At 42.5% G+C, this 27,928-nt stretch overlaps 6 protein-coding genes and 1 long non-coding RNA gene across 7 annotated transcripts; 4 read left to right on the top strand and 3 right to left on the bottom strand.

Moving 5' to 3' along the window:
* The first annotated feature begins 65 nt into the window (after positions 1–65).
* LOC117753144 lies at positions 66–27,928 on the top strand. The gene is made up of 4 exons (XR_004612213.1): positions 66–76; positions 1,702–1,710; positions 8,949–8,959; positions 27,814–27,928. It is a non-coding gene; the product is annotated as an uncharacterized LOC117753144 (long non-coding RNA).
* LOC117753139 (receptor activity-modifying protein 3-like) lies at positions 2,325–5,606 on the top strand. Its single transcript, XM_034571049.1, has 5 exons — positions 2,325–2,482; positions 2,708–2,791; positions 3,730–3,822; positions 3,908–4,061; positions 5,266–5,606. Exons 1-5 carry the CDS (start codon positions 2,446–2,448, stop codon positions 5,510–5,512), a joined length of 615 nt encoding a protein of 204 aa, XP_034426940.1. The 5' UTR covers positions 2,325–2,445; the 3' UTR covers positions 5,513–5,606.
* LOC117753132 (asialoglycoprotein receptor 1-like) lies at positions 7,950–13,352 on the top strand. The gene is made up of 7 exons (XM_034571043.1): positions 7,950–8,269; positions 9,681–9,776; positions 10,339–10,455; positions 10,581–11,315; positions 11,488–11,639; positions 11,751–11,878; positions 12,524–13,352. Exons 2-7 carry the CDS (start codon positions 9,686–9,688, stop codon positions 12,690–12,692), a joined length of 1,392 nt encoding a protein of 463 aa, XP_034426934.1. The 5' UTR covers positions 7,950–8,269; positions 9,681–9,685; the 3' UTR covers positions 12,693–13,352.
* LOC117753130 (UDP-glucuronosyltransferase 1-2-like) lies at positions 13,396–16,475 on the bottom strand. Its single transcript, XM_034571041.1, has 2 exons — positions 16,260–16,475; positions 13,396–15,287 (listed from the first exon to the last, which is right to left on the bottom strand). The coding sequence occupies exon 2, from the start codon at positions 15,276–15,278 to the stop codon at positions 13,674–13,676; it is 1,605 nt and encodes a 534-aa protein (XP_034426932.1). The 5' UTR covers positions 15,279–15,287; positions 16,260–16,475; the 3' UTR covers positions 13,396–13,673.
* On the top strand, positions 16,858–19,746 carry LOC117753138 (endonuclease domain-containing 1 protein-like). Its single transcript, XM_034571048.1, has 2 exons — positions 16,858–17,648; positions 18,492–19,746. Exons 1-2 carry the CDS (start codon positions 17,367–17,369, stop codon positions 19,110–19,112), a joined length of 903 nt encoding a protein of 300 aa, XP_034426939.1. The 5' UTR covers positions 16,858–17,366; the 3' UTR covers positions 19,113–19,746.
* Positions 23,121–24,222, bottom strand: LOC117753141 (DELTA-actitoxin-Afr1a-like). The gene is made up of 3 exons (XM_034571052.1): positions 24,116–24,222; positions 23,829–23,948; positions 23,121–23,707 (listed from the first exon to the last, which is right to left on the bottom strand). The coding sequence occupies exons 2-3, from the start codon at positions 23,930–23,932 to the stop codon at positions 23,260–23,262; spliced, it is 552 nt and encodes a 183-aa protein (XP_034426943.1). The 5' UTR covers positions 23,933–23,948; positions 24,116–24,222; the 3' UTR covers positions 23,121–23,259.
* On the bottom strand, positions 24,946–26,430 carry LOC117753142 (tereporin-Ca1-like). The gene is made up of 3 exons (XM_034571053.1): positions 26,271–26,430; positions 25,895–26,018; positions 24,946–25,535 (listed from the first exon to the last, which is right to left on the bottom strand). The coding sequence occupies exons 2-3, from the start codon at positions 25,996–25,998 to the stop codon at positions 25,103–25,105; spliced, it is 537 nt and encodes a 178-aa protein (XP_034426944.1). The 5' UTR covers positions 25,999–26,018; positions 26,271–26,430; the 3' UTR covers positions 24,946–25,102.

Below are 27,928 nucleotides of genomic sequence, written 5' to 3'. Positions count from 1 at the left end.
CAAGTCAAACGTTTAGAACCAGGATTTAATCACCTGGTTTATAAAATGCCTGAAAAAAAGAAAAATGTATTTATTCGTTTGCAAATATCGTTTCTTTTGATTGTGTTGTATTTTTGAGTGTTTTGTGGTTTTGGCCTCGTCTCCGTCAGTGCAGATGTTTCTTCGACCTGTAAATTTCCCCTGATTTGTGTTTTTTTTCCCGCCTCTTTATTGAAGCGTGTGATCTCTCCTATTGATTATTGATTTAATGAGGTGAGCAGTTGTTTAACAAGCGCACAGAAACCAAAACTGTTGTATTGCACTTCCTGTTCCATCTTGAAACTTTCCAAAAAAAACCCACTTAAATTACACCTGTTGTTTATTCCCTGGACTCCCCGCTGAGAAACCCCTCACACAGTCGGCTCTGTATGCTCTAGATCTGTCCTCGTGCACAGACACACACACACAGACACACACACACACACACACACACACACACACACACGCACACACACACACACACACACACGCACACACACACACATTTGTTTCCCCCAGAAGCCTCAGTGTTTGACCCTCCTCTTCCTCTGAACCCTAGTTGCTCTGCCACTGTCACAGTTTTTACCATCTTGTTGATGATATCTCTCGTGTGTGTGTGTGTGTGTGTGTGTGTGTGTGTGTGTGTGTGCGTGTGTGTGTGTGTGTCTGTGTGTGTGTGTGTTTCACCCCTGTGCTGCGGGCTCTGCTCAGTTAAAGGTGACGAGCATCAAACCGCAGTGATCTGGTGTTGTGCTCCAGATGTGCTCTGGTTGTTCTGAGCTGTTTGTGTGGATCCACTTTGTGGTTTTCTTTCACCACAGAAGTCGACCCTCCCTGTTTGTTTGTTCACGATGTGAAACTAGTGTCCGACTCCTCAACCCGTGCACAGGCTCAACAGGCGGCGGCGCTTTGGCCTCACCTTCTTTCTGTTTTCGTCGATCCGTGCGTTCACCTCTGAATTTCACATTTGCCGAGTTGTGACGTTGTTTTTTCCGACTTCATTGTGTTCGTGAGCTTCATGTGTGTGTGTGTGCGTGTGTGTGTGTGTGTGTGTGCGTGTGCGTGTGTGCGCGTGTGTGTGTGTGTTTGTGGTGAAATCAGACTCCAGCCCGTCAGTGTTGAACAGAGCTTTGTGAGATGTTGTGTTTTTATCTTTCGTGCTGCACCAGCTTCCTGATTCTGGCTCCTGTGTGTGTGTGTGTGTGTGTGTGTGTGTGTGTGTGTGTGTGTGTGTGTGTGTGTGTGTGTGTGTGTGTGTGTGTGTGTCTGTCTGTGTGTGTGTGTGTGTGTGTGTGTGTGTGTGTGTGTGTGTGTGTGTGTGTGTGTCACTGCCCCCAAATGAAGGAGGAAATCCCTGAAAAGCATTTTTACAGACTCTGGGGAGGAGCAGGAAACTGGGCCGTGCCCCCCCGACATCCCCCCACCCATCCGTCTTTTCCACTGCAGGAGATTTTATCGGGTGTTTACGTGGACGGAGCCTCGAGGCCGGGCGAGGACAAACCAGACGGAATCATCCGTAAAGATGGAAACGTACGAAACGACTATTTCCATACTAATCTAGTTTGAATCTGTTTGTATTTCGTCGTGTTCGTCTGAGGCCTCGAGCTCATTGGTTCCTTCTGGAGATCTTTAAGAAAAACAGCTCACTCATGTTTAATTTAATCTTTAAATAATGCTCGTTAGTTTTTGCAGGTTTAAGAAAACGTCAGTGAATCGGGATCGTTCATTTGTTGAGTCTTTACAGTGACATATTAATAAACATCTGGTGCAAACTGAAACAACAACAAATCGATGGTTAAACTTCATCTTTATTCTTGAAATGCGAATCTTTTTTTTGTCATTGTCCAAAAAACTCCTTTTGTTTGTCCATGCTGGCGACACCTAGTGGACGGAGGTGTTATGTCGTCAGGTTGTGATTCCATTGTGAACACGATATCTCAAAAATACCTCGAGCGAATTTCTTCAAATTTGTTTCAAACATTCAGTTGGATTCACGGATGAAGTGATTAGAATTTGGTGGTGAAAGGTCGAAGGTCACAGTGACCTCACAAAACATATCTCAAATCTGCCTTTAGGGAATCGTCAAAGTTTTGACCAGTTGTCACTTAGATCAATTAGATTTTGTTTTTCTCTTCACATGTACGGTCATGGTTCGATTCCCCTCCCTGCCCCATCCTACTGCCGTACTGTGGGCCTGTTTGTCTCTCAGGGACATCACACACACACACACACACACACACACACACACACACACACACACACACACACACACACACACACACACACACACACACACACGCACACACTGAGCGGAGCCAAGATAAAGAGGGTTGGGCTTCTTCCTCATGAACCCACTCTGCTCGGAGTCGTCACCGTGACACCTCAGGTCACACACCGGCCTCGCAGGTTCCCCACCGCCGCTCCACCATGATCCTGTTCCTGCTCTGTCCTCTTCTGATCGCAGGTACCTACCTGACTTCACCTTTCATTTAGATTTTTAAAACATTGGTTTAAGTTGAACTCTTCTTTTTGGATTTCCTGTTGTTTTTGTCTTTTGTTTCCTGCACGTTTCCATGAGCGTTTCCATTGTTCTCGGAGTCAGTGGAACCGATGGAGGAAAAACACAGACGGGTCATTTCAGCGACTGGAGAGAGTCTCTTTTAAAATGTGTTGAAATCTGTGTTCGCAGGTATTAAATCACAAACTGCCAACGTGACGGTGGAAGAGCGGAGCAGAGCCGAGGGGAACCAAACCTTCGGTGTCTCCACCGACGGTAAAACATCTCACTTTTCATCTCTCGTCTACAACTTATCATCATTCTCTGTTAATTCATCTCATTAACTCTCAGTTATTTGATCTATTAAATGTCAGATGATGTAACATGTTGATGCTTCTGTTCGTCAGGAACAAGATTTGAATCCGTCGTCATTAAAGAAAACGTTTTAGAACAGATCCTGGAGTTTTAGCTACTATTAAAAATATAATTGAATCATTTAACAAACTTGTTGCTTAGATGATTTTCAGTTAATCATATTAATATCTACGGCTGCACCTAAGGATTATTTTCATTATTGATCTTCTGAGTCAAGAGGTGACATATTCAAACGTCATGTTATGAAATGATCAGGTTACTGTGACAAAGAAAGAATCTCAGAAACTGAAATCTGTTACGTTTTGTTATAACTTTTACTCAATCATCTTTACTCCATTTGTGAGATTTGAACACGTCAGTAATGTTTTATGCTCATTGTGCTGAAACATTTTTATTTTATTATTTTAAAACTTTATCAGGATTCTTGCAATTTTTCTCCTTTTTGTAAAATCACATAGGATTGAATTTAAAAACCTTTTCCACAGTCACACTGGAGGAAAAAAGTGACATTTATTTAAAGATGTGTGACGCCGATCTCTCTGATGTGTGTTCGTTAATGTGCGACGTGCTTTTCAGTTCAGGTTTCTGTAACAGGCTTCTACGACTGGTTAAAGTTGAAGGAAACTACAAAGATTCAAAATTTTGTATGAAACAGAATTCACAGATTGGTGGAATTTGTGTTTTTTTTCGTTATGATCTCGGCATCAACAACTATTCAATGAATCCCCAAATCCCCTCAGCTCCATCCTCGTTCATCGGTTGTTTGTACGAATTCTCTTCTCAGCGATATAACTGAGGATCATTTATTAGTCAAACATGAATATTTGTTTTTCCTGCAGAAAATGTGACGTCCAGTTTGTACGGAGACGAGAAGAGTCTCATTGAGGCGGAACTGGAAAATAACAACCGGACGTTTATCAGCGAGGATGACGGTGAGGAAAAGGGAACTCTATCACTGCCTGTACGAAACTAAATGTGACACGTGTGTGTTAGTTCATGTGTGTTGTGTTTGTGCAGAGAGGTTTCAGGACCCGGGCACGACGTCTCCTCGCAGACACTGTGATCACGCCCTGCTGGTCTTCGCCAGTGACATCCACTGTGGAACAGAATTTCACAACGTAATGTTCACGATCAGCTCAGAAAACTGGTGCCACCTGGAGCACATCAGCAGGTACTACGCGCGGATCTTCGCTAGAATTACACGTCGCTGTTTGTTCGCTTTGTTGCTACCTTCGATTTTTTATCTTACACCTTTATTTCCTTGCTGTGCTTTAAAAACAAGGTTTTACTGTTTTAATTGTCATCCCACACACAACAATTACTTTAAAACCATAGAAGTATAAAGCTGTAAAAAGCAGAGTGTGTGTGAAAGTCTGTAACGACTGTGGAAATGTCCGTCACCGAGTCTGAGGCGGTCGGCCCCGAGTGCCGGCCTCCGCCCTGCATGGGTAAACGCAGGGGTCTGATTGGCTCTTCCTTCAGCACATTTACCCCCCCCCCCCCCCCCCCCCCCCCCCCCCCCCCCACTCCCACAGCCTCAGTCGGTCCTGCTGTTTATGTTCCGAGAGGAAATGGTTAAACCTCCGACGCCTCAGTCCCTCAGTCCCAGCTACAGACAGACATGTTGCACTGATGGTCCAATTTCAAAAGGGAGGAATCCAGTTTCTCACAGACTCGTGAGGTTATTTTAATTTCCTTATGGATTAAAAAGAAAACTTTCTTTCTTTGGTTTTAACGTTGAGTAAAAATGTGACCAAATATCAGACCAGACCCAGAAAAGTGAAAATGAAAGCTTCTAAAACATGTAACATGTTTTTCTTCTGGTTCCAACTAACATCAGTTTGAATTTCTTGATTCGTTATTTGTTCTTTAAAGAAAGAAAAATGCTTAAGGTGACGCCGTCAGACTGCTTATTCTAATAATGATAATAATAATAATAATAAACCTTTATAGCACAATTCATGCATAAAATGTGAGATGAACTGCATCACATAAAACATTTAGGATATAAGAATGAAAACAAGAAAAATGGAATATTAACAGCAGACTAAGACGAGAGTAAACAAGATATAACCGTCACCAGGTAAAATGAACTATTGGCTACACCGCCCCCAAGTGATTTCCAGTGGTACTGCTCCGTTTTGTCAGTTTCGTCTTTATTTCTGAATCGAACGCTGAGCATAAACAAGCCTTGAAGTTCCGACTGCTTGTTGTCAGATTAATGATCAAAAACTCAACAACACTTAGTTCACAATGATACAAAACCCGATAAAGATTAAATTAGCTGTTTGAGAAGTTGGAACCTGAGAGCGATGACGATTTTTCACTTGATAACTCATCATTTCATCAACTCGTGTTTCCTGCGTCTGTTTCAGGCCGTACAGCGACCTCACGCGGTGTCTGGAGAAGCTGTCGAACTCTGTCGACTGCTTTTATCCAAACCAGGACACTCAAGACTTCTTCCTCTCCATCCACTCCCAGTACTTCCACAACTGCAGCAATGAGGAGCTGGTGTTTGAGGACGCGCCGCACTGGTTGGTGATGGTCCTCACGCTCATCCCCGTCAGCATCATCCCCGTCCTCGTCTACCTGGTGGTTTGGAAGAGCAAAGTCCAAGAGTGAGACGGTTAGACGCCGACTCACAGAGAATCTGCTGTGAGTTTTTACTGAACGGAAACAATTCAATGAAACCTGGTTAAATAAACAGTTATTCTTTTAAAGTTTGGATGATGTTTTGGTCCCCGTGAAATGTGACGCTGCACACGGAGGCGCTGTCGTGTTGAAACACGAAACACGAAACATGAATTGATGCCAGAACCCTCTATTGTCTAAAGTATATATGTGTTGGAGCATCCGTTCATGCAGTTTATACAGACACTGCAGGTATGAGTGAAATACACTGAAATATAGTGAATAATTGTGTTTAAAACAGAAATTAAGTCTAGAATATGTTATAAATACTGTTGATTTCATGATATGTACAAAAATACATACAGAAACTGAATATATGTTTGAAGTATAAGGTTTTATAAAGGCTACGTTATTTGTTGAAAAGCGTCTCGTAATGATCCTCTTGTTATTCAGTTTAAAGTTTACTGCTTCATCCTCTCTTATTTTAAATTTACAGGCACCAGAATGACTCATTAGAACTTCACGCTTTAAAAAAAAAAAACTATATACACAAGTTTGGAATCTGTGATCTGAGATGACACAGTGTGAAGTTTCTAAGAAAAGCTCCTTCATGTAAAAAGCTGCGGTTCCTGGTATCACTGTGCAGACCTGTGTGTGTTCGCTATCTTTGCGACGTGGCTCTGGACGTTGAAGCTTAGTTTCAGTTTAGTCGGCATATAACTCAGAGGAGAGTTCTCACAAGTGTAGAAACACACGCTGACCCCCTGAAGATAAGAGCCCCCGTGATAATGTTGCTTCCTGCTGAGTCGTAAACAGGCGATGAAGATAAAGAGGAGGAGGAACCATTAGCACAGAGTGTTGCTAACACCAGCGCTGCTTGTCCTCTGTATGCAGCACACACACACACACACAGACACACACACACACACACAGACACACACACACACACACACACACACACACACACACACACACACACACACACACACACACACACACATACACACACACACACACACACATACACACACACACACACACAACTTTCTGTGATGTCACTCAGCAGATTGATGTCTCTTAAAAGTCCCTTAAATGCTGCATCAAATCTTTCACATTTGTTTGGACATATTTCTAAAACCATTAAAGATTCATATAAACTATTGTATCTACCCTGAAACCACAGTCGCAGGTGTGTAACCTCCCATGAAACCACATTTAAATTCACTACAGATCCAGATTTCTATTTGGATTTGCACAAATTTACACACACTCATAAATATCAGTCCCGTAAATCAGGTATGAAAATCAAGCAAACAAAAAACTTCCTTCCTCACGATGTTAAAGAAAGTTTTAAAAAATCTAGTTTTTTGATTTTTAGGTTTTGTTAAAATCTGTTCTGAAGTTTTTGCATGAACCTACAAACCAATAATACAAATAATGACTTTCATGACAAAGCACTTCTCAAAACAAAGTTACAGAGTAAAAGCCCATAGAAAATAAAATAACACAAAAGTGTAAAAGAATAAAAACACTTAACGTGTGACCCATTACAATAATAAAAACTAGAATACATCATTCATGAAGGTAAAAATCACCAGATAACTTTTCACTAACGTTACATATTTGATGTCCCATAATAAACTGGGTTGGATTTTCACGTTTCAGCAGATTGAAGCTGTTCATTTTCTCACACACGAGTTTCTTGCAGCTCAGGACTGACTCTCCTGCAGAGACGGAGCATTGTGTGTCTTATCTGCGCCTGTTGACACCAGATGTCCTGCTGATAGCAGCATGTTTGACATTTTACTGTATCACACAATCAGCATTAAGTGTGATAAACACAGGCAGCGTCTTGTGTCGGCTCCTCCTGATGTTTGCATCTGTGTCTAAAAGCTTCGTGCTGCTGCTGCGGTTTTATTTTCATAAGTATGTGGACGGCCAAACATTAGAAGTCTATGTGAGCGTTTCAGTTCAATTCAAAACTGGTAGATTCATTTCCCTATGGAGCTGGTTCATGTGGAATTTGTAAACAGACAAACACACGATCCTCAAAATGGAACGAGGTCTGTTTCTTGCTCTGTTACGTTTCAGCAGATCAGCCAAAGACTTGCTGGTTTTATTTGACGCATTGGTAAAGTGCGGTGGCCCGAGAGAGCTCAACTCACCGCCAATGAAGAGAAACACATGCAAATAGAAAAAGACACGTGCAAATTAAGAACACAACTTCGTCAGTTACACGACACGTGAGCTGCAAAAAGTCACAACACATGCAAATACGGCAACACGCTGCCAACAGGGAGAAAACGTCAACGGAAATGTTTTCAGGGATTCTATGGTTGTAACTCACATCTGCCACCTACTGATTCATATTCAGTAAAATAAACTGCAGGGTTTGTGACGTTTCTTTTATTTTAATTTAAATTTACAGTTATGTTTAGCAGCAGGAAACATCAAACAAATGATTAATGGTGTGAGTAGGAAATCAGTGGAGCTGTTAAAAGACCAAACAGAGACACACAATCCCAGCGTCAGGGACCATTGTTCTCAGACAGATAAGGTGACATCAAATAGAAGAGGCCGTTATTACAGATCCGTCTGCAGATGTTTGAGGTGAAGCAGCAGAAGAGGAGAAGGTTGGACTCTTCGGCTGCAGACACGGAGTCCGTCAGTCGTCTGGAGACGAGCTGAGGTTCAGGAGGAGGATCGGGAACAAGCGTGTTCTGTACGACAGGAGAGACGTCATCCCGGGTGAGTCCTGATCCGACCTCATGGGTCCGAGCTGCACGTTGTTGTGTTTGTGTTCAGCGAGAGAAGGAGATGCAGTCGAGGGGGAAACTTTCTGACACAGTGGGAAATAGACAGGAAGAGAAACCATGTAAAGGTGCGTTTCAATTTTAAATATGTGCCACAAAATCCACTTTACATCGTTGAAACAGGAGTAAAACATCTGAAATTAAATACAACATTTAAACATTAACAATGAAATAATAAATCAGTCAACACATGTGCTGCACTAGGATTAATAAAGATATGTTGTAAGAAGTGATTTAAAAGACGTCAGATCTTCGTTAGCAGTTTATTTTAAATTGAACTTATTCACTATTACTAGCTGCATGTTATTATGAATATTAGATCTTTATTATATATATATGTATAAATTATTAATAAATATATTGTATTTTTGTACAACAGCTTCTTTACTGTCGATCAATACACAGGATTCTGATGATGAACGCACAATACAACATTAATAAAAAGCTTCATGACGACAAATACAGAGTCAGTGTTCTTCTAATATGTAGTTAATATTATTGTGATTAAATATAAAGTATTACCAAATGTATTTAAAGTATCAGAAATACTCATCAGAAGGGAACTGTATTATCCAGCAGTGGAGGATTATTAGTACTGATGCATGATGGTTTAGTTTAATATAGAGTAATGCATCATGTTTTATAGGTTGGTCTTATGTATAGAAAATTATAAGTATATAAAATAGGTATGTACTCTGTGTGTGTACAATCGTGAGCTTCAAAGTAACTTTAACTGTAAAAGTAATAATAGTAATAAAAAAGCAGCATTAAATTTAAATACTGAGTTAAAGGTGTCTTAATTAAATACAGTTTTATTAAAGGATTATAAAAACTGATTCTTGAACATGCACGAAGAATTTTCATTCATTTTCAATCTATTCATTTACTAAATATGAGGATTTTATATATTTGTTTGTTTAACAATGCACCAAACAGGATTTTATAAGATGATCATATTTATATTATTTATTGTCCAGTATAAGTATAAAAGTACATGTTAAAGAAATGTTGCTTCCTGGTGTGTGTGTGTGTGTGTGTGTGTGTGTGTGTGTGTGTGCGTGTGTGTGTGTGTGTGTGTGTGTGTCTGTGTGTGAATCAGCACGTGTGAGATGCTGCTACAGAAAAAGAGTGTGATTCTCTTTTGTGATTCACAACAGGAAAACCACAGAAACCTTTTTTTTAAAGATTCTAAAACCAGTCGACCGCACCGACACCTGTGACCCTCGACACCTCGAACACAAAGGGCCTTTTTAAACCGTTTGTATTTTAAAGTCCTGACGTTATCAGAGTTTCGCAGAAGGCAGATCTGCTCTGTGTGTTTATTCTGCTGCTCCACGTCTGCTCAGGTACGATGGTCGGTCACCAGTGGTTCACGAGGATCAACAACCCGGCGGCACGAGGAGCCGCCGCCGCCCCGGCAGCCAAGCAGGAGCCGGACATGTGTGAGTGGATATGAACTCAGGAGTTATAATACAAAGTGTTTTCTCTATAATGTTTCTGTAATTTATGATTTAATCCTTAAAAAACATTTCAACTTGTTTATTAAAATGAACATTAACTAGGAAATCTTCAGACAGTCGTGTTATTATACAGTAATTCACAGGATTTTGATTTAAAGAATCAGGTTTCAATAAAATACCGAACGAGGAAAACAACATAAAGTGGGATTATTAGAGGAAATGAGAAATAAAATGATACACAACCAACTGAAGTTTGGGAGAAAATGGTTTAAAAAACCTTGTTCTTGTTGAAATAGAGAGATTTTACACATCTGGACACACCTGCAGAATAATAACAAACTTTTTTAATATTTCACTCTTCATGGTTTGAAATGCAGCTCAAGGTGCTTCACATGAAAAAAGATAAAACAGAACAGAAGCTAAAAATCAGATGATGAAGGTTGTTAACACAATAAAATCTAACGTTATTTTAAGATTGAGATAAAAGACGATAAATCACTGATGGTGATTATTATTGTATTAATTTGTATTTTGTGTGTTGTAGCTTCACGTTTCCTCTGCACCAGAAACAAAGGGACGTGTCATCGTCTCTGTGCGGTGGTCGTCCTCTCGACGCTCTGTGTGTTGCTGCTCGCCACCTGTGCAGCTCTGGCCGTCCTGTGTAAGTATTTATGTTCTGTTAGTTCCTGGTGGGTTTAAAGGTGCAGTGTGTAGGGTTTAGTGACATCTAGTGGTGAAGTGTCATGTTGCAGCTGAATAGCCCTCCCCTCTGTTTTTATCTTTCAGATAATCACCAAACAAACAGGAAGTCAGAGAAGCTCTTCAGCCACCAGAGCCTGAGCGACAGACACAGTTCTCTCACCAAAGAAAACAACAAGCTCAAAAGAGACAATGAAATCTTAAAGGAGCAAAACTCTCGTCTGGACGAACGGAACGAACTCGTCAACAGGACGACGGCTGAGCTCGAGTCCACAAATCTGGCTTTGAGTTGGAAAAGCAGCGAGTTAACAGAGAAAATCGTGAATCTTACGTCCACGAACACGCAGCTAACGCACGAACACGAACAACTGGGTCAATACTCATCGGAGCAGGAGGAACAGAGGCTGAACATGTCTCAGACCATCGACCTTCTGGTCAGTTCCAACACTCGCCTGCAGGAGGAGACACGACGACTGTCCGAGACGAGCGACCTCCTGAGCGACGAGATGATCCAGGTGAAGGGAGAGAATCAGGAGCTCCTGGAAATCAACGACAAGTTTCAAGGAGAAATTCAGAATCTGACCGAGGTGATTGGAGCCTTTTCAAAGGACGACCTGGAGCAGCTTCAGGAGAAAGTAACGCAGCTTCAGGAACAAAACCAGAACCTGAGCGCGGTGCTGGTGAGAGAGCAACAGGAGGCGGCGGAGCGGGAGGGGCGCAGGGCGACGGAGGTCGAGCAGATGGCGGCGGACGTGCATTCGTCGAACGAGGCCTATCGCTCTTTAGACCTCCGCTGCCCCGTGGCTAATCAGAAGACCAGAGGTACGTCAGAGTTCCTCAGTGTTCACAGAAGTTTCTCTCCTCGTGATCCTGATGTATATCATATCTTTTCTTATCACAAGGCAAGAAAAGTGCTTTGAGGGTCACAGCGACCTTGACCCTTGACCCCAAAAATCTAACTGAACTCTCACTTTCTTCATCTTATTTTCCACAGAGCGAATTTGCAAAAACTGTCACAACAGCTGGAAACAGTTTGAGTCAAAGTGTTATTACTTCTCCTCGCGCACGCTGAACTGGAGCGCCAGCAAGTCCTGGTGCCGGACACAAGGGGGCGACCTGCTCGTCATCAACAGTGAACAAGAACAGGTGGGGGAGGAAAAGACCACGGCATGTTGCAGTGTAGTTACTTTCTTAAATAAAGAAAACTAGTTTATATGTATATAATCTGAAATCTTCTCATTTTATTCTGTTTTTCAGGAGTTTATTTTCGGCAGCAGTCGGACTCCGGACCCGTCCGGCACCAGACTGTGGATCGGTCTGAGTGACGAAGACGAGGAGGGGGACTGGCGCTGGGTGGACGGCAGCAGAGTCGCTCCAGACGAGCAGTGAGTCACAACGCTGGATTCAAATGTGATCGATTCAACATAGAATCTGTAAATATCTAAAAGAGCCGGTTCTTATTTTGAGTCGAGTCTTTTCAACTTTACTTTCTCCTTTAAAAAGCAAGTTTGTCATTGATAAACTAAATATCTAAATTTCCCTCGACTGTTTTCTGTCAGTTTCCGTTTGTCCTTGTCTGTTTCAACACTGTAAAACATGACAGTATGTTTATTATATTATTTTATACATTATAATGTTTTATTGTTTCCTTTAAGAAAACAGTCACAGTCTGAAATCACTTTAAAGCTCCGCACAAAATATCTCGAGATCCAAATATGTTGAAGGTCTTTTAAATGTTAACTACAAAGAATTTCTAAAATGCTTGAATATATTTAAAATTTAAAATACCAACTTTTGAAAAAATTACAAAATTAAATTAATTACTATTATTTTCACCCTGTTAACTACACTGTAAAAAAAAACTAAATATGAATAAACAAACATTTTCGAGGCAAATTACTCGATAACGTCTTTTAAAAGAAACTTTGAAAGTTTAACTGAACGGTGTTTTTCCTCGACAGTCACTCGTGAGTTCAGTCACAGTTTCTGCTCGTGACCTTGTGCTAATGACTCAGCTGCTCCCCCTGCAGGTACTGGCTGAGCCGACCGGGAGTGGGAGCGGAGCCGGACGACTGGAAGCTGGACGACCCTCTGGGAGAAGACTGTGGACACATCGACACGTCGGAGGACGCGCTCAAGTCCTGGATGGACGCTTCCTGTAAGATCGCTTACAGATGGATCTGTGAAAAGAAGTTTTAGCTCGTCCACCAACATTTGTATTTCTCATTTCATATATTTCTCTGTACACGGGAGAAAATTGTAGGAAAGTATCTATGATGCAATCATTTTCTAACATAATTATTCATATATATTCAAATCTGAGTTTTAATATAACAATAATGCACGTTTAAAAAAAAGTGTCCTCTCTTACTTTTTTATTTTCATTTAGTAAAAAATTATACAAATGATTTTTCATTATTCAAGTGATAATAACAAACAATAAAGAAAATAGAAGAATTGATTTTGAAATGTTGATACCTATTTTTTTTTTTAAATGGATAAATATTTATCCACCGACATTTTACAATTTCAGAAATGTAGCTTATTCACATTTGTATTCACAGCTTCATCTTGTGCGATTTCATGTGTTAAAATCATCGACTGTAAATAAAGATGGACGACATGACAACTCCCCAGAAGTGAAGCCGAATCATTTTGATCGCCCTCTGGTGGCTAACTGCAGTCTGGGTCATAAACCCTGCCTCCTCCATGTTCATGTTTCTGATGAGTTTGATTCTGTTATTTCATGCGATAAATGTCATGATTGACAGCCCAGACTGACTTGTGATTGGTCGAGCGTGTGTGTCAGCGGAACCTTGATGCCACGCCTCCCCACCACGATCACTTCTGCACAGACTTTTCTGCCAAACAACGTCAGAAACACAAGATGGCCGCGTCCAGGATAACTTAGCTTCATTTTGTACATCGGGAGGAGCTGGAGACGTGTCGGCCATCTTTAATTACAGTCTGTGGCTAAGATTAATCATTTGAAGGATAAGCCTGCTGATATTATATATTTTCTTTACGGTCATTAAATCCCATGTGCAGACCAGATCTCTAAGACCATTCAGTTTCTTTTCAGATGAGGATCAGCAATTATCTAAAATCATCAGTTAACTGTTGGTTTCTTGGGGTAAAGTATATAAAAGCTTTATCGTTTGAAATATTTGACGTCTGTTGCTATTCCTGCTTGGGTTTTCTCCTCCTGCACAGTCGAGAGCACAGGAAACGTATTGATCCCACTACAGTTGCCGTCAGCACCAACAGAATTGCTAACAATAAGCATATAACATCCACAGAATGATGTGCGTACCAGGGCATCTTATAGGACTCAGTGCGTAGATGTGAAGCACCTCCGTGCCTCATGACAAACTCAATCCAGAACAGAGCAGTTTCCAGAGGATGCATCGGTGTGTCCCGATGAAGGTCGGAGAGACGCTCCATGTTGTTTCTGTACGAGGGATTGTGAAGAACCTCCTGTAATGTTTCCAGAAAGTTCTGTTGCGTGATTGTGTTCGTATCGACCGACTTGGCGGCACCTCGAGTTTCCAACCTCAAAATGTTCTCATGCTGGTCAAACAGAAGAGGAATGCCTACAATCGGAACGCCGTGGTACATGGACTCGTAGATCCCGTTCGTACCACCATGGGCCACAAAGGCTCTAACCTTCGGGTGTCCCAAGAGGTCGTTCTGGGGCATCCATTTCACCACAAGGGTATTGTTCCCCAGATTCTTTGGGGGCTCTCCGACATGCCTCCATATGACCTTCTGAGGAAGTTGGGCAAAGGCAGCAGCGATTTCAGAGGTGATCTCTAGAGGCAGGCCTTTAACCAGGGTGCCCAGAGACATCAGGATGAAGCCATGCTCTCCTGAACTCTGGACAAACTCCTCCAGCTCTGCTGATAAAGGCTTAGATGGTTTGCACTGAAAACCACCAATGTAGACGATATTGGGCATGGTGGGTCGGGGGAATTCAAAGACAAAGTCCACCCTCATGAGCCAGATGTCTGCTCCCTGTAGCAGATGATAAAAGTTTACATCTGGACCAAAGTACCTGTCCACCAGTCTGTCATAGTGAGGGCTCACGATGAGCTTGTCAATGCAATTGTTCAGGACGTAGAGGAGGGAATTTTTCACTCTTTGCACAAACGTCATCTTGTCCGACACGACGTGTCCTGAAACTGGGACGTAGGATGTTGGTGATGGAGCGACCACGAAATGCCCTTCTCCACTGGTGATCCATCGCACGTTGTAAACAGTCGGCAGCTTGAGTTCATGAGCCACCACAACCCCGACAGGCAAACCTGGGTCCAGAAGAACCATGTCAAACTGAGTATCGCGGATGCTCTGCATTAAAGTCTTATTCTCAAATATTTCTACCACCAACATGCTGGCCTGTTGGTGAATTTTCGACAGCTTGGCGATCATTTCCCAGTAAAACTTCACAAATGCAAATAGAGATGGCCCTTCTTTCTTGATAGACAACATCTTGCTCAGGAGGTCGGAAAAAAATTCCTCGTCCTCCGTGCCGATGGCCTCCGGCAGCGCGACGGTGATGGAGCGGTAATGTGGAGCACTTTCCTTGATGTACCAGCTCGTGGTCGTGCGGACCACGGTCACCTCATGGCCTCGGGCGTGGAGGCTCTGGATCAGCAGGTTCATGTTGACCCAGTGGCTGCCGTCCACCGGGAACACCAGGATCTTTCCACCGAGGACGCTGGGACTCGTCAGGATGGACACGCTCGCCACCAGAAGGAGAAGAGAAAGTCCTGGGATGCTCTCCATGACTGAACTCTGAGGAGAAGAAGGAAACAAACAAGTTATCTGCAAGCAACTGTGCATTTTTTACTTATTTCATTATTTGTGTGTCAAGTATTTATTTTCCCTCCCACTGAACTTTAAGCAGATTGCAACCTGCCACAACCAATGGAACCACATCACATGTATCACCTCCGCCCAGGAAGTTGTTATCATTACGTTTTCCTGAAATATAAACTTCTAAACTATCATAAATAACTACGGATCAAAACAAAACACAAATCAACCAAATATATAGAGCTTGAATTGAACGTTTTTACATCAGCAAACATTAATGCTGACGTGTGTGAAAAAATCATATTAGGTCCTGATTAACCACCAAATAATCAATCAATCGTTAATGCAGAAAAACATTTGCTGGTTCACGGCTTTGAAATGTGAGAATCTGGTGATTTACCAACACTTTTTATTTCTATTTGGGGTTTTGAACAGTTGGTTGAACTAAACCAAACAAGCACCTTTGACCCTTAGATGCTGTGATAATGAAATTAATTATTGATTAATCAATTGGTTACAGCGCGTCTAAAAAGCCTCTTGTGTTTTCCTTACTTATCAAAATACAGTTCCACGCTTTAATATCTCTCAGACTTCATCTCCTATATTGTGTCTGTGGCCTGGATTTGCAGATTAAACCAGGAGAAAGTTGCTCCTGGAATGTTTCTACAGCTGTAGGAGCTCAGTGGTCTCTTATCTCCTCATCCAGCAGCAGGGCCTCGCTGACAGGCCACAAAACAGAGCAGAGTCCGGTCTCTGCATGTTTGCTGTCGAGGAAACGGGGAGAGGAATCCGACTGCACGCCCCTCAGCCCAGAGATCAGCCACTTCCATGACTCAAGAACTGCTGAAATCCAGCTATTTTTAGAGTGTGCATGACGGAGTGTGTCGTTTTTGTTAAACTCTGCAACTGAGTTGTTGCCGTTTTGGAAGAAGTAAAAGTGTTGTTACGTACCCGAAATCCCTGAAACTGCAGAAATGTACTTTGAACCCTCCCTGGTCGAGTGAAGCCGAGCGTCTGTATGTGAACAAATCCAAGCTCAAAACTCCAAACCTGATTATTGTGTTATATAAGGAGGAGAGGTTGTTCTGTGTGTGTGTGTGTGTGTCTGAGTGCATGTGTGTAACAAATGGATTTCAGATGTACGTGAAGTGAGGAAAGTGTAGGGGGGAGGTTTTGCAACTCAGACCGCCCTCTAAGTTTGCTGCATACACACAGGAATGCACACACACACGCACACACACACACACACACACACACACACACACACACACACACACACACACACACACACACACACACACACACACTGCAGTAACCCTATATTTTCCCAAAACATAAGAAAAAACTTTCCACCAGACGAGGAACTCCACTTACTTAAGGATAGACAAGTTGTTAAACCCCCTAGTGTGTGTGTGTGTGTGTGTGTGTGTGTGTGTGTGTGTGTGTGTGTGTGTGTGTGTGTGTGTGTGTGTGTGTGTATGCAGGAAACTTAGAGTTGTATTCGCTTTGTTTCGCATGCTCATCTCTTTTCTAGTCAACAGCAGCATGATCAGAATATCCTCCATGCTTACTTTTGTTATTGTGTTGCTGGATTTGTGTAGCGTAATGATTGTTGTGTAGCATTCTGCAATACTGCCCCCTGGTGGACTGCAGTAGAACCGCTTGGCTAATTTGTCAACTCTTCCCTGGTGTTTGGACCGTGGTGGAAACGCAGGTCGTCTGTGGAACCTTTGACTTCCTGTGACTAGAAGCTCCAAGGACATTTGATCCAAAATAAATAAACTCACACACACATGCAGGTTATTCTACAGGGTTTGTTTACTTTTAGAGGGAGAAGATTAGAAGTTAAAAGTACTTTTCTTTACGTAGAAAGGAAAACGAAAACACAATCATTCGTGGAATGGAAAACGAAAACACAATCAGTCAGACTTCCTCCTTGTAAAAACAGCTGAACATTAACTAATGTTCAAACCACTTCTGCTTTCACTTAAAGTGTGAGAGACGAGGAAACGACTGAGCTGATTCTCTGTCCTCTCTGTGTTTCACTGGACGATCAGAATGTCTCGTCTTTCCTCTCTGGTCGTGGTCGTCCTGCTCTCCTGTGGGACGTGGCGCCCGGCTGCAGCTGATGTTGGTGATTTTGCTCCTTGCCTGCAGTTCTTCTACAGGTCGTGGCCTCCTAAAGGTCTGCTGGGGACCCCGATCTGCCAGCGCTTCCTCAACCAGTATCGCTTTGCCACTTTGTACAGCCGAGCGCGCCGCTCCCCGTGGTTCTCCGGCTATTTGTACACCCTGCCGGCGGGAAAGAGGCCCTCAGCTTCCTGGAAGTTTGAGCCACAGGTGAGGATGTTTAAATACTGAGTCTGGTTGTTGTTGACGTCCTAGAAAGAGAATTGGTCCCATGTGATAAAACCATGTGTTGGCTGTCAGATATATTATTTGTCTGCATGATTCTACAAGACAAAAAACACAGAGTATTGATTTTGACTCGTGTAGATGCTTATGTTCCAGTTTAGTAAATGTTATAGATCCATGTGTTTCATAACAAAAAGTGAAATGAGGAAATGCTTCACATTGTCTTTTTTGGGGGAACTGTTTTTATTCAGTGAGCAGGTACAAGAACATGCAATGAATGTTTTCTGTTACATAACCCAAAAAATCATTTAAACTCAATAACTATGTCAGTGATAAACCAAAGGAACCGAGTTAAAATGATAAATTACACTGTTGTTATCAGTGATTATCAGTTATAGGTGTTCATTTGTCCTGTAACGTCTGTAATCTAACTATGAAACTAATCATGGGGCCCCAAGCAAATCTTCCAGGTGATCCCCTCAGGTTAAACTTAATGTTCTCTAAATTCAGGAATATCATGATTTCATTAATCCATAAAGATGCTTTAGGGCCAAAGATGATTTCCACTCCAACACGTTTCTTATTGTTAATAGAAGTGTCACCATGAGGTGGACGTTAGTGGTTGTTTGTAAAGTTTCTCACAACAATTAGTTTGATACGTATAATAAATGTGTTCAGGATGAAAATCAATCAACTTTGACGATCCCTCGACTTTTCATCGGACACCGTCTGATATTCGGGTCCATTTCATTTCCTCCATGTTTTGTAAAAGCCGAGTCAGTTTCCCTCTGACGTCTTCACTGTTTTCCTTCACCCTCCGATGAACAGTTAGCGTACCCAGGAGCCGACGGCAACATGATCCCCTTCCCCCCCGGCCCCGTGGACCAGAACGTGGTGGAAAGCCAGGCGGTGGAGCACGACTACATCAACTCCACCTACTCCCGGGGCCACATGGACCCCAGCCTTCACCACAGGAGCCACGACGACCGCTTGGCCACCTTCACCCTCACTAACGTGGTTCCTCAGAAGGCCGGCTCTAACGACGGCCCCTGGCAGCTCCTGGAGCAGACCGTCAACAAAACCCTGGCGGCCTACTGCCTTGGAGACGCGCACATCGTGACCGGCGTCATCCCCTATCAGAGCGAGGAGCACTGGCTCAACAATCATCGTGTGGCTGTGCCGGAGTATATGTGGTCAGCCTACTGCTGCCCAAAGTACAACAACAGTCTTCCAGAGAAGCTGAAGGACACCTTTCCCACATATGCTGCCATCGGCCGCAACGACCCCAACAGCACCGAGGAGATCGTGCCCATTAACCCGGCGACTAAGAAACAGTTCAGAGGTTATGACGTGAGGAGGATGCCGCTGGAAACACTGGAGCTGTATCTGAAGGAGCGGTTCGCTGCGGTCGTCAGTGTTTTCTATGAGCAGTGCTCTGGATCGGACTAATTTCAATCAGGTCTAAATGATTTTACTCTCTTTTAGTGTTTTTTCTTTTGCAACTGCATCTTAAAGGAAAATGAGTAAAAAGAATCCAACAGTGACTTTAACACATTGTTACAGGTTACAGGACACAACACAATATAAAGCAACATGGTTATTTATAGAAAACAGGATGTGAACTTCATGAAACTTTATTCTTGACAGACAAAAGTCACATGGAGTCGCTGACACATATAAATATAGGCTTAAGAATCTGTATGCTAAGCTAACCTTACTGAGTCCTTGTTCTGTCCACTTATCTTAGTTTAGCATGAAACAGGGGGAGACTTTCAGCTCTGAATCAAAGGCATTTCCCTTTGCATCCAGGCTTTATGCTAAGCTAAGCTAACTGGCTGCTGGTTGTAGCCTTTAATTTAACAAGCAGATATATGAGTTGTTTTTTTAAAATAAATATCAAACTTTATTGCTGAGCTGCTGACACCGACCACTTAGACATAGACAAACTAATGCTGCACCCAACACTTCCGACCAGCAGATGGCGCCCTTGTGCTCTATATGCGGCACATGACTCTGAACTCGCTGCAACTTGAAGGAATTGAACTTTATTAAGTTTCTCCTGCACAGAATCCGTCAGTTGTTCAAACTAACTTATGGAGCGACGCCGGCGAGCTGGTTCCGCCAATCATGTGACATACATCATGTGACCTCACTCTCCCCAACCATCTATAATACACACCCAACTTATCAGGTGGTCTATTTAAGCAGAGAGACATTTCCCATCATCCCCTTTGCTCTCACTGCTGCTTCAGTATTACTACCAGTTGCTTCAGCCCCTCCACCCCTCCACCCCCCCAGCCTCCACCTGTAGGCTCCGACGGGGGGGGGGGGGGTACAAGTATTTGCTCATCACTCCCATCATTCCTGTGTAATCATGTGGATTAAGTTGGAGTCTAGACGTCAAACACTAAACCTGTTCTACTACTGCAATAAATGTGTGAACGTGAGTTGTCTGACTGAACTTTTATTATCTTGTGATCAACTTAATATTGTAAATGATCTTTCTTCTTGATTTTAAAAACTAAAATCACATTGTTTCTGTTTATTTATATGTTGGTTTATTTATTTGTTTATTTATATGTTGGTTTATTTGTTTGTTTGTTTATATGTTTGTTTATTTATTGGTTTGTTTATATGTTGGCTTATTTATTTGTTTATTTATATGTTGGTTTATTTGTTTGTTTGTTTATATGTTTGTTTATTTGTTTATTTATATGTTGGTTTATTTATTTGTTTATTTATATGTTGGTTTATTTGTTTGTTTGTTTATATGTTTGTTTATTTGTTTATTTATATGTTGGTTTATTTATTTGTTTATTTATATGTTGGTTTATTTGTTTGTTTGTTTATATGTTTGTTTATTTATTGGTTTGTTTATATGTTGGCTTATTTATATGTTGGTTTATTTAGTTGTTTATTTATATGTCCAGCACCACACCCTTATCAATACATCAGTATTCAAAGCAGAAGGTACAGCCTCAGAGGAAACCAGATCCTCCAATTGTCAGTTACCTGATGTTTTTCTAGTGCTGTGACATGTTGCTATAATGTGTGTATCTGTATGTCAAGGGTGTGTATCTCCAACTGTAAAGAGTTCCCCAATGTCTCTTAGTGGGAAAAATATTTTTCTTAAAAAATAATCAAAAATAATTAAAATCAAAAAATTAATAAAACCAACCAATCAAAAACCAAAATGAAGAACACAAGCCAATCCAATAATGTCAACCCAGTTGCAACCCGAGCTGTGATGTTCCTTGGTCTCCCCCAGGTGGCGTCCTTGTTTTATCCCTAGCTGTAATACCCTTTATCAGCCCCCAGATGGCAGGCGTACACCGCTAGTTGTACTTTATTTTATCTGCCACCAGATGGCGTCCTCGCTCTATTTGTCTTATTTCGTTATTTATTCTGTCTCTGTCAGCCGGGTGACCTTCCTCTTGTTATCTCCTAATTTGGTTCTCTCTCGTTTTCCACACACACACTTTCATTCACATTTGTATCAAACTTAGTGCTGTGTCACCATAGTTCCTTTACATGAAGTTCATATTAGGACTACTCGGATCAGTTCCATTACCCACACTTTTTAGTTACCTTAAGTTCTTTAATCAATCTCCAATCGCTATTGTTTAGTATTTAATAAATACCCACACATTCAGACCTCTTAAATCTTATATTTTTTATGTTGTCAGTTTTTTGGTCTCTGTCAGTCTTTTTATTCTAGTCAGTTACTTCATCTGTCAGTCCTCGTAACACGTTATGGTCCCGGCATCTTTTAATTTGTGCCCGATTCAAGCAACGGTGTGTCTGGCTAGTTAAGCTCCTCACTCGTCAGTGCCGGTAGCCCGTTCCTCCAGTTCACACCCTAATCCCAGATTAGGTTGCACGGATGCAATCTATTGCTTGAATCGTCTGTCTTTTCTCCAATCTGAATTAGTTTTAAGGGTTCGTGCGTCACAGGGTGTGGCGCCCGTCCCGTGCAGGTCCTTGACCTCGCTTTGATCTTGTTTCTTCTGAACCAAGACAGGGTCCCGGACCCCACACAAGGTCCCTGACCTTTCACAGGGTCCCAGACCTCTGTTTATTTGACATAGCCCCTCATTGCTTCCATAAAACACAGAACGGTATAGTTTACCTCCTTTTCTCCTCTCCGCACACTCACAATCTATATCAATGTCTATATAACTAATGCAGAATTTGTTTTAACAGGTTTCTGCTTACCTTTTAAGTTGGCGCCTTGTGAGTATGTAGAGAATCGATCGGAGCGGCCTCGACTTTGGGTTCCGGCCTTTCTGGTCAAAAGTTCCCTACAGGATCACGTCGGGGTCACCAAAAGTTGTCGTGTTCTTTTTTCCTTAGGTAGAGATGGTAGAGTCGGTCTGGTTCAAGAAAGTATTTATTTAGAAGCAATGAACAGCTACTACATAGCTATGGGCACTCAACGTACAACCCGCAAGCCGCCTAATACCGCCAGGGAAGTCAAGAGTCGCGCCGAGCAGACGGTGGGTGCAATATTTATAATAATAGGTAGAACTTCAGCAGGAGGGGGAGTCACGTGGCTAGTGCACAGGCTGGTCCCAGCCTCAAGGCACTGGAATTTGTCAATGATGAGAAGCCGCTCCAGTTTCGTCCCTCCTTTGACAGTCGCTGGGACAAATCTTCACATTCTGACAGTGTTTGGTTTGGTGTTTTAAAACAAGCCTTGAATCGGCTGACAGCTTGTGAGCTTTCAGTATGGCATGCACATGTTCCTATCTGTCCTTCAGACCCTAGTGGCCGCTGCTTGAATTCTTTCTAAGGGTATGTCACAGTTTTTTAAGAAAACAGTGCATTCATCTATGTGTGATTTTTGGAATAAAGCTAATGGAGTTTATGCTGTAATATTGTAAGTTAGGTATTAGAACAAGTTAAAGTACAGTGTATTGTCTGCCACAGATGTACAGTCTTCTCAGACAGGCATTATCAGACAGGTGCAAGACTGAACTGCGATGTGACACACACACCCACACACAACAATCAACTTCAAGATTAAAACCCGCCAGCAACAGCTACTATCAGTCACTATGTGAAGGCCGCACATTTTCCCACCTATTCAGATTCAGCCCAAACGGCCCCATCCCCCACCCCTGTCCAACCTACTGCACTTGTTTAGAGTTCAGTTTCATTGCCATCTTCACAGACACATATTCAGAAAAACATAGATTTTAGTCTTAACCAATAGTAAAAGGAAAACATAGATTTTAGTCTTAACAAATAGTAAAAGGAAAACATAGATTTTAGTCTTAACATTTCCCTTTTGCACGAGGCACCAGTGTTTTCTTCTGAGGCTTAAATTAACATGAAAGTATAAATTGACTTTGTTTCAAATCAAGAGCAAATAATGAAATGCACATGCGACTCATTTTGATAAACAACTTGAACCACAGGTGTTTTTCTCTGTTGAAATGATCACGGAGACACAGGTTACATCATCAGACTCGCTGTGGATTTATTGCATGAACAGATGGAACAGTATCACACGTGAACAAGAGGGTTGAACTTTTCTAACACGACACGCTGCTGTGTCAAACTGGATTACTCGGAGAAAACCTGAATCACCAGCTCAGTAGTGTTGAGTCATCGGGGCCGAGAAGAGCTTGTCCCACACCTCCACCTTCATGATGGCTCTGCCCATCGGGGACATGGTCGCCTTGATGTCCAGGCTCGGGCCCTCGAACGTGATGCCACTGCCGGTGCCCTCCATCCGCTTGAATCCCTCTTCTTTGTTGTAATACATCTCTTTGTACAGCGCCTCATTGACCTCTTTGCCATGTGGAAAGATTCCCAATGCCACCCAGTTCTTGTAATAGCCGTAGTCGTAGGGCACAGAAAACATTATAGCGACTTTGTCTGGTGTGGCATTCTTGTGCCGCTCAAACAGGTCGTAGGTCAGCACGCCCACGGCACCGGAGGCTTTGCCACTGGTCTTTGTGAAGTTGCAGAGTTCAGTTTTCAGTGGGCGCACGGTGGGCTGGGGGGGGCTGTGGACGTGGCCACTCTCCAAGTAAATACTTTTTTTGAAGAGAGAAGAAATGAGAACAGTTAGCTCATGAACTTGTGCAGACAAAGGAACAGAACATTTCTCCTCCATCAACCCGTCAGTGCTGGACGAGTCTCTAAAGACCCAGTTACCTGGGGTCCAGTAGGCAGTAGTTATTGGTGAGGTTGGTGATCTCGATGGTGATGTTTCTTCGGCTCGTCTGACTGGCGGCCAAAGCCTCTGCTGAGTCACTCATCGTGTTGCTGGTGAAGCTGCGAGGGAGGAAGAGGGATGCAAAGATGTGAGCTGCAGGTCTGTGTTACAAGGTGTACACGTCGCTTCTCCAACAACTTCTTCAACAACTTCTACAACAACTTCTACAACAACTTCTCCAACACAATCCAGTGGATACTTGTCAGTAAAGCCAGCCCTGACTTACCTGTGTGGATCTCAGGTGCTCGTCTCACTCGGGCTGTGGCAGGTTTGAAGCGCTGGGCTCAGTTCACCCCTGATGGGGAATGTGTCTCCGCCCACAGCGCACACACCTTGTGCACGACTGTCCTCACCTCAGAGATTTGGACGCAGGTATGTGCCGCAGATGGAGACGTGAACACAGGGTGTAACCAACACTAACGACATATCTCTTTTTTTTGTTATTTCTCAGTTAAAAACAGGTTTGTTGAGATTGTCATTGCATCACACCACCGAGTCTCTTCAGGCAGCACTCCTTTTCTTTTAGGTCTGGTCACGGATTCCTATCGTCTGCACGGGGAGACGAACATTTAGTCCGACTGGGGTCATGTTTAATGGATCTAGTTGAGTCCCTGTGTTTGTAATGTTGTGTTCTCTCGTGTTAATATAATTATTCCTCGTCATGAGTGAGTCGTCAAACTCTTCTACAATATTCTGTATTGTTTGTGTGCAGAGTTTTTCATAAACAGTCTGTGGTGCAGAGTGAAGTTAGAAAACTTTGTGTTCATCCGACCTGGTTTATCTGCACGGAATAATTTATAGTCAGTGTTTTGAAACTGAGTTTTCTTTATCGCTGTTCACGTGTGTGGTTTATATATAAGGTTGAATGATTTATTGACCTTATATTAAAGTTCATAACTTTTAGGAAAAAAACACTTCGTTCAGCTCGATTGCAACAAAACAAAAGTTGTGCTTTGACTTTGTGGACGGATTCTTAAACAGGAAGTGATTCTGTGAACGTCTCATTTCATTTTCTGGTTTATTGTGATGGATGATCAATACAAATCAAGGACAAGAAATTGGTCAGACTGTTTTTTTTATTCATGAAAGCACCGTTACACGACAGGAGTGACACACACATTGTTTGTAGTTATTCAGGAATATTTAGCTTCAACTGTGTTTTATCGTTTATTCGCATTTGATGCTCTTCATTCTCACAGGAGCAGAAACAGACTCACTGCCTCATACTGTCGTACAACTCAATTTTAACAATGGCCTTGTTGTCATCACACATGCAGCCCCTCACTTCAATCTTTTCGTTGTCAGGGCAGTACTTCACCCCGCTGCCGTTGGCCTCTTGGCGCATGAAATCTGGGAATTCTTTGTTATTGTACATGTATTTGAACAGATCTTTGCCCTCGCGCTGTTTTTCAAAGAAGCCGATGCCCAGGTAGTTCTTGTAGTAGGTGTAGTCAAAGGGCACCGAGAACATGATGGCCAGCATCTTTTTGCTGCTGCGACTCTGCATGTGGAACATCTCGTAGGTCAGGACGCCCGCGGTTCCTGTCGCCGTGTTGTCGTCCTTGATGAAGGAGCACACCTCGGTCTTGGTGGTGCGCACGGTGGGCTGCGGGGGGCTGAAGGAATAACCCATGTCCATGTGAACTCTGGAGAGAAGAGCAGAATGAAGAGGAGATTATTTACTGAAGTAAAAGTACTAATGTAACAATATTCAACAACAAGTAAAAGTAAGACTTTTCAACAAAATGGACCTTTAAGTATCAAAAACATCAAAGTACTTGTGCAGAGAAACTGATTCCTGTTATAATACAACACAAGCTCCCCAGAGCTGAACTCGAACACTTGAGTAGATGTACTTAGTTACTTTTTGTCTTTGGTAATCATGCAGAAATCGATTCATGAGCATTTTAGGTATCGTGTTAAATTCCTTTATTGGTTCAGACTAAAAATAAATGAGCCCCCGTACATCTTCATCATCATCCTCATCATCATCATTGATTCTTACTGTGGGTTGACGAGGCAGTAGCTGGCGCTGACGTTGGTGATCTCTACGGTGCAGGTGCGGTTGGTGACGAGGGTGGCGGAGTGCGACTCTGCATTCTCAGGCATGGTGACGGCTGCTGGAAGGACTGACGGACAGAGGGGAACAGCGTCCAGTCAACAACACAACACACCAATCCAGACAAGAGCTTCTCATTCAAGGCATCAAGTAGAATCACTGAAACACACTTGAAGTATCAAAAAAGAATGATTTCATCTCAACATGACAGTAAAGAATCTCCACAGAATTGTTTCCGTTCATGTTTCTGCCTAACGTCTGTTTGTCTAAGCAGCTGCAGCTGTAAAGAAACCTGCATGAATCTCAGATTAACTGTACTCACTTCACGTTGAGTCGTGCACACGGGAAGGCAGAGAGTCGTCTGACAGGAGGAGGCAGGTTGGTGTGGAGGTAGCAGTCAGACACACCCTCTCAGCCACACCTCACATAGTGCGTGAGCCTCCAGGAGGAGTTCACTCTGCTCCAGACACCTCTGCACCAATGAGCTTCACATTTCAGTTACATGTAGCGAGGGTTCAGGTCTGGGTTTGATCCGTGCTTGTCAGGTCACAGGCGTTGGTGTTGAAATACCTGAATGTCTGGTGAGATTTCAAAAGCAAAGAGCAGCAGCCGCACCCGTCCTGATGATGATGACTCATTTTTGGCTGTTGAAGTCCAAATCCTCCAGATCAGTGCATCTGAAAGAACGAATCAATCAGCAGGAGATAAATCTGTGGTTTTCACTTTGTGTCTTTCATGAACAGTGTGTGTTTTCATTTGCTACAACAGGACTCTTTGTGTTTTCCTGCTCAGCACAATGACTGTGAATCACAGACACACAACTGCGCAGGGACACGTAAAGAGACACACAAAACAAATGGACACAAAATAAGATGCAAAGCAAATAAAAGGTGATGCAAAAAGAGACACACAGACGCAAAATAATCAGACGCAAAACAGCTGCATCTACAAACAGTTGCACAACAACTACAGGAACAAATAAAGATGCAAAACCGCAAAAACAGAGACACAAGATAATCTGAAATAAGATGCAAAACTACAACAACTACACAAAGATGCATAACAACCACAGAGCTACAAGAAGAGACACAAGGAGATGCAAACAGACACACCCAATGACAAACAAGAAAATCAGACACACGCCCCAAAAAGATAATAAATATAATGGAAAACATTTTAAAGGTGACAAAGAAAAACTACGAATGGACACAACAGATGCTTAATAATCCAGAAAAGATAGATAACCACTACAACTACAAGCGAGACGCATCGTAACTACAGAGATGCAAAAAGAGACAAATACAAAACCCCAAAGAGACACACACCACTTAAAACACAAAACGGCTACAAAAAGATGAAAAACAACACAGAGACACAAAGTAATCCACGAAATGCCAAAAGAGACACACACACAACCACAAAGAGACAACTGAAAAGTGACTAATCCGAACAACATGCAAAACAATACCAAGATCAAAGAGACACTACAGACACACAACCACAAAACACAGAGACATGCAAAACAGGAAGAGACACAACCACAAAGAGACACAAATTGAGATGCAACACGTGAGGCCTCCTGCAGAACAGCCTCAGTTATAAAGTCATCGCCTGTGATGTTGCCCTTCTTTAGTTTAGTACAATTCTAGCGCCATCTTGTGGTCAAGAGGAGAAACACACACACACACACACACACACACACACACACACACACACACACACACACACACACACACACACACACACACACACACACACACACACACACACACAGATGGATTTCCAGTGCAACAGTGACTGTAGATGAAGCGTCTGTGTTTAATAAATCTTTACTTGTCAAGAAGGTGGTTAAACCAACAGTGGAGATATATTCATATTCGAACACATTCTGCTCTCAGAACAGACCAATAGGAAACAAGCAAAAGGGATAATAAACGTTTTAAAACAACTAAAATATGTGATAAAGTTAGGAGCTGATTT

This window comes from Hippoglossus hippoglossus, chromosome 19 (assembly GCF_009819705.1).
Source record: "Hippoglossus hippoglossus isolate fHipHip1 chromosome 19, fHipHip1.pri, whole genome shotgun sequence".
In the NCBI taxonomy this organism is placed as follows: Eukaryota; Metazoa; Chordata; class Actinopteri; order Pleuronectiformes; family Pleuronectidae; genus Hippoglossus; species Hippoglossus hippoglossus.
This window is presented reverse-complemented; position numbering and strand designations above follow the sequence as displayed.